At 38.7% G+C, this 9,809-nt stretch overlaps 1 protein-coding gene across 1 annotated transcript in view; it reads left to right on the top strand.

Moving 5' to 3' along the window:
- Window positions 1–9,809, top strand: part of FANCI (FA complementation group I) — a 141,555-nt gene that overhangs the window by 12,966 nt on the left and 118,780 nt on the right. The window contains exon 2 of the mRNA XM_007946090.1: window positions 2,274–2,346. Coding sequence (XP_007944281.1) covers window positions 2,274–2,346 — 73 coding nt within the window. The remainder of the gene's footprint in view (window positions 1–2,273; window positions 2,347–9,809) is intronic.

The raw sequence follows: 9,809 nt of genomic DNA, 5'->3' as shown, positions 1-9,809 counted from the left end.
GCTTGGTTTACAAAGGATAGGACCACTGCTGCTCTACTCTCATCGGCTTGCGGGTCCATAGGGGTATACAGTCTAAACGCTTCCATTAACCTCTCTAGATATGCTGCAGGGCTCTCTGTCGGCCCCTGCCTGACTGAGTTTACCTTGGCCAAATTAGTCGGCTTCCTTGCCGCCGCTCAGAGACCGGCCATTAGAATCTGGCGGTACTTTTGGAGACGCTCCCTACCTTCTGTTTGTTCAAAATCCCAATCAGGACGAGATAACGGGAACCCAGCATCAATACAATTCTGAAGCGCTGTTGGCTGTCCATTGTCCCCGGGTACATTTTTCCTGGCCTCGGTCAAGATTCTCTCTTTTTCTTCAGTGGTGAACAAAACCTGTAATAGCTGCTGACAATCATCCCAACTGGGGTTATGAGTAAACAATAGAGAATCTAACAAATTAATTAAGCTTTGGGGGTTTTCAGCAAAGGGGGCGTTCTGCGCCTTCCAGTTATACAGGTCCAATGTTGAAAACGACCAGTACTGCCAGGTTCTGCTTCCGTCCTCACGAGGTGGGCCTATTGCTCTGAGGGGCAGCGCCTGGACAGTGGACGAGGGGGCTTCAGCCTCCGGGGAGCCCCTCTGGCGTGGGCGGAGACCGGAGGCTGGGTCCATAATGGCAGGCGGCGCACTTGGAGCACTTGTTCCACTTCCTCCCGATACTTGTGGAGCCTGGAGAGGGTGGGAAGGTGGTGTAGGGGCATAGGGAGGTGGAGATAAGCCACTTTCTAGATCTATCAGATCGGGGTGAGTTTAGGAATCAGACAAAATGGGTGGAACGGCTTCTTGGGACTCAGGTCGTCTCGGTTTCTCCTTTTCGCTAGTCCCGAGTGAGGATGTTAACACCTTAACAGAGAGATTCGGAAGAAAAATTTTAGCCATGGGGGAGAGTTAGTCACCTTATCTTGCCACACTAAAATGTAAGGAAATTGGTCCGGGTGCCCTTGGGGGCCTGGCACTTGGACTTGGTCGAATACGGCTGCAATCACCTTTCCATCCAATGAGCCTTCTGGAGGCCGTCCTACCTTAAAAGAGGGCCATTCTGAAGAGCAAAAGGTTATTAGTTTATTTTTCTTAACTATCACAGACAAATTAGACCCTCTGGTTTTAAACTCTGATAAATGTTCAACCATCAGGGACAGAGGGGTAGTCTGTCCCTATCCCATTTCAACCTCTTTTGAGAAAACACAGAACAAGTAAAAGACAAGTGGGCACACAACAAAAGACACGAAAGCAGACAACACAAATATCCGACACCCAGAAGAGATCTCGTTCCAGTACCACAGATTGGAGGTGCCTCTGCCCCTCCCCTGAAGGGGGCTACTCTTACCAAAAAGCGCCCACAGCCTGCCTGTGAGTTGGGGAAGGTCTCCTCCGGCGCGTCTGCCGGTTTCCATCCTTTCCTGATGGACCGGTATCCTTACGCAAAGGACGTATCCTGGTCCTGCCGGCTCCTGAACTTTCCTCTATTGTAGGCAACTTCACTCGTTCCGAACTTTCCTTTCCCGGCCAACGCACCAAATGTTGGACTCAGGTCTTGAAAGGAGTGTTGGCGCGAGGAAGCTACCACTGACACGATAATGCAGAAGCAAAAGGAAAGTTTATTGGCTAGCTCGAGCTAGGGTCTCCGCTTACACCGACGCAGCAGTTTGGGCAAAAGACCCTGTGCTCTCCTACAATTACATTTTTATAGGAAAAAATACAGGGTGGAGTAACATCAAAGCAAGAGGTGCAAATGATTGGTTGTTGCTAGGGGGTAGAAAAGGAGGGGAGGGGGTTTGAGGTAAAGCCCTGAGGCGTGGGGGATGTGCTTGAGTCCCCGGCACTATTGACTCCTGGTTAAAGAATTACCTGGAAGGCATTAGGACTCTGGCCTCACAGTATCCCTCCCTTGGTGCCTAGGAAAAAGAACAGGCTCCAAAAATATTTGTTGAATGAATGTATATCCTCAAGAATATAGCACAGTGCCTAGTACTAATTAAGTATGTACTCAGTAAATGCTTATAGAATGAATGTATGAATAGATTTAAGTTCTGACAATCAGACATCATGTTAAGATCTACCTTGCTTTATCTAAATAAATAATGGCTGTTTATGATACTTGGAGTCTCTGAGTGATGCGACCCTGACGTGGAATGCTTTTTAAATTGGGAGTTTAGGGTCGTTGGGGTAGAAGAGATGGGCCTAGCTGTTACTAGAGACTTGAACAGCTTTTACTTTCTTTAATCGCAGCTGGTTAGTCTTCTTCGTAATCAAGCAGTGAAAGGAAAAGCTGCTGGAGCACTCCTGAGAGGCATCTTCAAAGGTAATAATAATGTTATTTCTGTCTTGCTGGGTCTACTGGTAGATTTGTTTACTATTGGCACATATTGCTATTTTTTTACTATTTGAAGTTTTATTGGGACGATTGGGGAGTTGTACAGAATGAACTAAAGTAGCAATCTCTTAAGGCATTTGTTTGTTTATGTGTTCATTTGGAGAGACTCTGTTGGATATAGAGTGAGGTTGGCTGTAATCTTCACGAAACCCAATCACCCGGCCTGCATCTTTCGCAGTACCGCTGGGTGGATTCAAACTGGCACCGTTTGGGTTACTAGCCAAGTGCAAGCTTCTTGAGTCACCCAGGAACATTTAACAACCATCTCTTATCTTGTGGACATAAATCATTTTGCTGAAGGGAGTTGAAGTGGCTATCAGATTGTACTGCTGGTTTGGGGCCTTGTAAAGGGTACACTTTTCATAAAATCCACTTTGGTCTACTTGTGCTTTTAAAATTGTGGAGAAGAGAATAGCAATGTTTATTACTTAAATCTGTGCTTAACAAGTGGCTTGTTGTTGTTGTTTTGCCATCGAGTCAGCCCCAACTCATAGCGACCCCTCCTTGGTTTTCCGAGGCAGTATCACTACAGAAGTAGGATTGCCCAACCTTCCTTCCGAGGAGTGGCTGGTGGGTTTGAAGCTATAAATTTTAATGAAATGGACTATCTTTGGCTCTTTATGGGAGCTCTGGTAGCGTAGTGCCTAAGGCATTTGACTGCTAACTAGAAGGCTGGCGGTTCAAACCCACCAGCCACTCCTTGGAAGATGATTGGGCAATCTACTTCTGTAGTGATACTGCCTCAGAAACCCAAGGAGGGGTCTCTGGATTGGATCCGACTCGACAGCAGTGGGGGAGGGGGAGCTCTTTGTATAGAGATTCTTAATACCCACCTGCTTGAATTTGATTCCAACTCAGCATCCCTATAGAACAGAGTAGCACTGCCCAGAGTGTTTCCAAGGCTGTAACTCTTTACAGAAGCAGACTACCTCATCTTCTGGTGGGTGTAGCTGGTGGGTTTGACCCACCAGTCTTTTGATTAGCAGCTGAATGCTTTTAACCACTGTACCACCAGAGCTCCTTTAGCTTGAATAAAATTGAAGGCAAAAATTAAAAGTGATTTTGGACTCTTAAAACTAAATCCACTGCCATCAAGTCAATTCTGACTCAGCAGAACAGAGTAGAACTGCCTTATCAGGTTTCCAAGGCTGTAAATCTTACGGGAGCAGATTGCCTCATCTTTCTACCACAGCATGGCTGGTTGATTCAAACCACTGACCTTTTGGTTAGCAGCTGAATGCTTTTAACCACTGCACCACCAGAGCTCCTTTTTGGACTCTTAACAGGTTATTTTAACTTGGTTCATTTTTCTTCTCCTAGGTAAATTGGGTCTCTGTTATAAGACTACAAAAACAAATCTTACTATTTATGAAAGAACATCCCAAATTCGTTGTGTTAGCTTTATGAAAATTTATTAAATGACTTTTGTGTGAAAATATCAGACAAAAGAAAATGAACAAAAATCAGAAGTGGCTGCCCATAGTACTAATTGAGGGAAGAGTAGTTTGTTTCTTGGACAAACAAATCTGGGGCAAATTATCATGGCTCCCATTTCTACCTGTTTTGAAAACAGAGATGTGCAAAACTTCCTTTAAAGTAGCACCATCAAGTACTTGTGGAAATTACCTCCTAATCATTTTAATTCCTATTGGTGTATATGACCAATAGTTAACTAATGATAACATTAAAAATTTTTTTAGATATAATTCATATCCCATAAAATTCCACCCTTTCAAAGTATATGATTGTTTTTTAATTGAAATAAAATTTACAGATGACTATAATATTAAAACTTTTTAAAAGTTTTATTGAGCTTTAATTGACATGCCATACAACACTCATTTAAAATGTACAAGGCAGTATCTTTTAGTACATTCACAGAGTTGTGCATTCATTACTACAGTACATTTTTCATTACCCCAAAAAGAAACCCTACATCACTTAACCATCACCCCCAAGTTCTTTACCCTCCCCAACCCAGATCAGGAAACCACTAATCTGCTTTTTAGGAGCTCTGGTAGCATAGTGCCTAAGGCACTTGACTGCTAACCAGACGGCTGGCGGTTCAAACCCACCAGCCACTCCTCGGAAGGAAGGTTGGGCAATCCTACTTCCGTAGTGATACTGCCTTGGAAACCCAAGGAGGGATTGCTATGAGTCGGGGCCGACTCGACAGCAAATAACAAAAACAACAACAAATCTGCTTTTTGGCTCTATAGATTTGCCTATTATGGACAATTTCATATGAGGGCAATCATAGGACATGGAATCAGCCATCCTTTATGACTGTCTTCTTTCACTTAACATAATGTTATCAGAGTTCATCCATGTATATCAATACTTCATTTTTTTATTGCTCAATAATGTTCTGTTTTATGAATATGCCATTTTATTTATCCATTCATGAGTTTATGGACATTTAAGTTATTTTCACTTTTTGGCTATTAAGAATAATGCTTCTAGAACGTGTGTGTGTGTTTTCTTTTTTTTTTTTTAAATAAGTTTTTATTAGACATATGTTTTTATTTCTCTTGAGTGCATACCTAAAAGTAGAATTGCTGAATCATATGGTGACTCTTTAACTGTTGAGGAGCTGCTAGATTGTTTTCCAAAGCAACTGTACCATTTTACATTCCCATCAATACCGTAGGAGGATTAGGGTTTTAATAGGGATTGCGTTGAATTTGTACATCAATTTGGGAATTATTGCTATCTTAATGCAATTTATCCAGTCCATGAACACAAGATGTCTTTCTGTTTATTGATATGTTTTTAATTTCTTTCAATTAACATAATATTTCTCCACATACTTATACTTGTTACTGGTCTCCCTGATTCTAGCTGTCCTAGTAGATATGAAGTGGTATCTTGTCGCAATTTATCTGAAAGCTAATGATGCTGAACATCATGTTGTGTGATTACTGTGTGTTTCTATAGCTTCTTCAGAGAAATATCGGTTCAGATCCTTTCCCCTTTTATCTTTTTACTATTCAGTTGTAATAGTTGTTCATATATTCTAGATGTAAGTCAGATTTAGACATGATTCGCAAATATTTTCTTTCATTTTGTGGGTTGACTTTTCTTTCTTTTTTTAGGGGGATGGTGTCCTTTGAAGCACAAAAGTTTCCAATTTTATGATGTCCAATTTATCTAATTTTTGGTTACTTGTGCTTTTCATGTTATATCTAAGAAACCTTTGCCTAATCAGAGGTCATGAAAATTTATATCTATGTTTTCTTTAAAGAGTTTTATAGCTTTTGCTTGTATATTTACGTCTTTGATCCATGTTTGAGTTAATTTTTGTATATGATATGAGAGAAAGGCTCAATTTAACTCTTTCGTCACTGAATTATCTTGACACCCTTTTTGAGAATCATTTGGCCATAGATATATGGGTTTATCTAGACTGTCAGCTCTATACCCTTGATGTGTGTGTATATATATATCTCCATCCTTATGCTAGTACCACACTGTCTCAGTTACTATAGCTTTGTAGTTAGTTTTGAAATCACAAAGTGTGAATTCACCAACTTTTTCTTTAAGATTGTTTAGTTTATTCTGGGTCCCTGGTATTTCCATGTGAATTTTAAGATTACGTCATCAGTTCCTGCAAAGAAGGCAACTGGGGTTTTAATAGCGATTGCATCGAATTTGTACATCAGTTTGGGAAGTATTGCTGTCTTAATGCAAGTTGTCCAGTCCATGAACATGAAATGTCTTTCTGTTTATTGATATGTTTTTAATTTCTTTTAATTAACAATGACAGTTTTTGGATTGTAAATCTTACACTTCTTTTGTTAAATTTATTCCTTCATATTTTATCCTTTTTGATGCTATTATAAATGGAATTGATTTTATTTTCAAATTGTTCATTGCTAGTGTATAAAAAAAATAGATTTCTGTATATTGGTTTTGTATCCACTATGCTGGATATTAGCTCTACTATTTTGTGTATCTATTTCTTAGGATTTTCCATATATGAGATTGTGTAATCTGTGAATAGACAATGTTTTCTTGTCTAATTGCTCTGACTAGGACTTTCAGTACAGTATTGAATGGCAGTGGTGAGAATGGGCATCTCTGTCTTGTTCTGATCTGAAGGGGGATGCTTTCAGTCTTTCTCCATTGAGTATGATGTTAGTTGTGGGTGTTTCATAAGTGCCTTTTATCATATTGAAGAATTTCTGTTCTAGTGCTAGTTTTTTTAGTGTTTTCATAATTAAAGGGTGTTGGATTTTGTCAAATGCCTTCTCTGCATCTATTGAGATGATCATGTGGTTCTTTTCTTTTGTTCCATTAATGTTGCATATTGTATTGATTGATTTTCTAATGTTGGACCAGCCTTGCATTCCTGGGATAAATCCCACTTGATCGTGATACATAATCCTTTTAGTATGCTGTTGGATTTAGTTTGCTAATATTTTGTTCAAAGTATTTGCATCTATATTCATAAGGGATATTGGTCTGTAGCTTTCTTTGCTTGTGGTGGCTTTTTCTGGCTTTGGTAGCAGAGTAATACTGGCTTTATAGTGTGAGTTAGCAAGTGTTCCCTCCTCTTCTATTTTTTTGAAAGAATTTAAGAAGGATTGGTGTCATTTCTGTAAATGTTTGATAGACTTCCCATGAATATATCTTGTCCAGGACTTTTTTGTTTTGATTATGGATTCAGGTTCTTCCCATGTTACATGTCTTTTGAGATTTTCTGTTTCTTCTTGAGTCAGTGTAGGTAGTTTATATGTTTTGAGGAATTTCTGTTCCATCAAAGTTAACAAATTTGTTGGCATACAATTGTTCATGATATTCCCTTGATCATTTATTATTTCTGTAGGGTCAGTTGTAATGTTCCCACTTCCCTATCTGATTTTATATATTTGCATCTTTTCTCTCTTTTTCTTTGTCAGTCTAGTTAAAAGTTTATCAATTTTATTGATCATTGCAAAAAACTAACTTCTGGTTTTGTTGATTCTTTTTCTTGTTTTTATTTATGCTTTTGTTTATTTCTGCTCTCCTTGTTATTTCCTTCCTTCTGATAGCTTAGGACTTAGTTTGCTCTTCCTTTTCTAGTTCCTCAAATTCTAAAGTTATTGATTTGAGATTTCCTTTCTTTAATGTAGGTGGTTTAGTGCTGTAAATTTCCATCTGAGCACTGCCTTTGCTGCATCTCATAAGTTTTGATGTCTTGTGCTTTCGTTTTCATTTGACTCTCAGTGTTTTCTAATTTCACTCTTGATTTCTTCTTTGAGACATTAGTTATGTAATAATGTGTTGTTTAATTTCCATGTGTTTGTATATTTTCCAGTTTTCCTTTTGTTAATTAATTGCTAGATTCATTCCATTATGGTAGAAGAAGGTAGTTTGTACCTTTTAATCTTTTAAAATTTTCTAGTTTAAATTTTATTTATTTATTTTTATTTTTCAAACCTCTGTGTGAATGTTGCCCCTCTGGTGCCCCGTGGTGGATTGCTCCAAGGGATGCATTTCCATAGAGTATGTGGGTGCCTCATCCTGGGTTGAGTGGTCTGCATGTATATCTTGCTTACTCCAGGCCCAGAATGTATCCCAGGACCATCGTATTGGGAGTCTCACCAGATTTCATCTGACCAGTAATTCTGGTCATTATTGTATTTCTGGATTTTGTTTCAAATTTTTCCTCCCACTCTATCCAGGATCTGCAGATTTGATCCTTTCCTGAGTGATTGGCATTAGTAGCCAATGCCAATTTACACTTTCTAGTTTAAATTTTTAAACTTCCAATTTTAAAAAATTTATTGAGACTTATTTTGTGACCTCAATGTGTCTTATCTAGGAATGATTCATATATTCTAGAGAAGAATATATATTTGTTGTCATTGGGTAGAGTATTCTAAATATATCTAAGAGGTATGTTGGTTTATAGTGTTCAAATCTTCTGTTTCTCTACTGGTCTTCTTTTATATATTTGGTATGTTGTCCATACCAAATGTATATAACACTTCCCTTCTCTCTTGTTGTTTCAGGATTCTCCTATTATCTTTGCTTTTCAGCAGTTTGATTATATGTGTCTTGTGTGGATCTCTTTGGGAGTTTGTTGAACTTCTTATATGTGTGGATTCATGTCCTTCATCAAATTTAAAAACTTTTCTGCCATTATTTCTTCAAATGTTCTTTCCTTCCCTGTCTCTGTTTTCTCCTTCTAGGATTCCCATGATGTATGTTAGTTTGCTTAGTGGTGTACCATATTCCATTAGGCTTTATTCAAACTTTCTTGATCCTTTTCTCTTTTTGCTATTCAGACTCAATTTCAAATGCCTTATCTTTTTTTTATTAGTGGCATAAAGCAACATCAATTTATTATCTACATTTCAATTGCTTTATCTTTTAATTCACTTATTTTTTCTTCTGCTAGCTCAAATCTGCTGTTGAACACTTCCAGAAATATTTATATTTAAATGATTTCATTTCTCAGCTTAAATATTTCTATTTGGTTTTGTTTTTATACGTCTGTCTCTTTATTGATATTCTCACTTTGCTTTTGTGTTGTTTTCCTGATTTCCATTCATTTTCCTTGTCCCTGTTTTCCTTCAGTTCTTTGAGGATTTTTAGTACTATTATTTAAAATATATTACTGGTGGCTCAGTAGTTAAGTGCTCAGCTTCAAACCAAAAGGTTAGCAATTTGAACTCATCTGCCTCTCCTCTGGAGAAAGATGTGGCAGTCTGCTTCCATAAACCCTTGCAGCCTTGGAAACCCTGTGGGGCAGTTCTGTTCTGTCTTACAGAGTTGCTATTAGTTGTAATCAACTCAGCGGCACTGGTTTTTAATATGTCCATCATTCAGACTTCGATAGAGATGATTTCTCTTCCCGTCTTGTTCTTTTGAATGAGCCATCATTTCCAGTTTCTTTGCATGCTTCATGATTTTTTTTCTCTTGAAGTGAGGATATTAGAATAGTATAATGTGTTAGTTCTTTTAATTGCCCTGTGTACTTTTTTTTTTTTTTTTTTTTTTAATTGTGATTTGGGTGAAGATTTAAGCAAATTTTTTTTTAAGAAAGCACTCAGTCCTGCAAAAAAAATCTCAAGCAGGTATAGCATTTAGTCTGTGCTCACTGGTCCCATCCTTGCCCTCTGAGAACTATGATTCAGGTCAGACAAAGGGTGGGAAGCAGATCAGAACAGACACACTGAACAGTGTGCTAGCAAAATCTACCCAATTCACTCCAGAGCCAGAGATCAGGGCCCCTTCTTTGTAAATGTGTGAGCTGTGGCTTACTTCTGCTATAGCCGCCTGGTTGGGTTGGGGACAGTTGTTGTTGTTATGTGCCGTCGAGTCAAACCCAACTCATAGCGACCCCTCCTTGGGTTTCCGAGGCAGTATCACTACAGAAGTAGGATTGCCCAACCTTCCTTCCG

Source organism: Orycteropus afer, unplaced genomic scaffold (assembly GCF_000298275.1).
Source record: "Orycteropus afer afer isolate SDZICR_OR568_19922 unplaced genomic scaffold, OryAfe1.0 scaffold00150, whole genome shotgun sequence".
In the NCBI taxonomy this organism is placed as follows: Eukaryota; Metazoa; Chordata; class Mammalia; order Tubulidentata; family Orycteropodidae; genus Orycteropus; species Orycteropus afer.
This window is presented reverse-complemented; position numbering and strand designations above follow the sequence as displayed.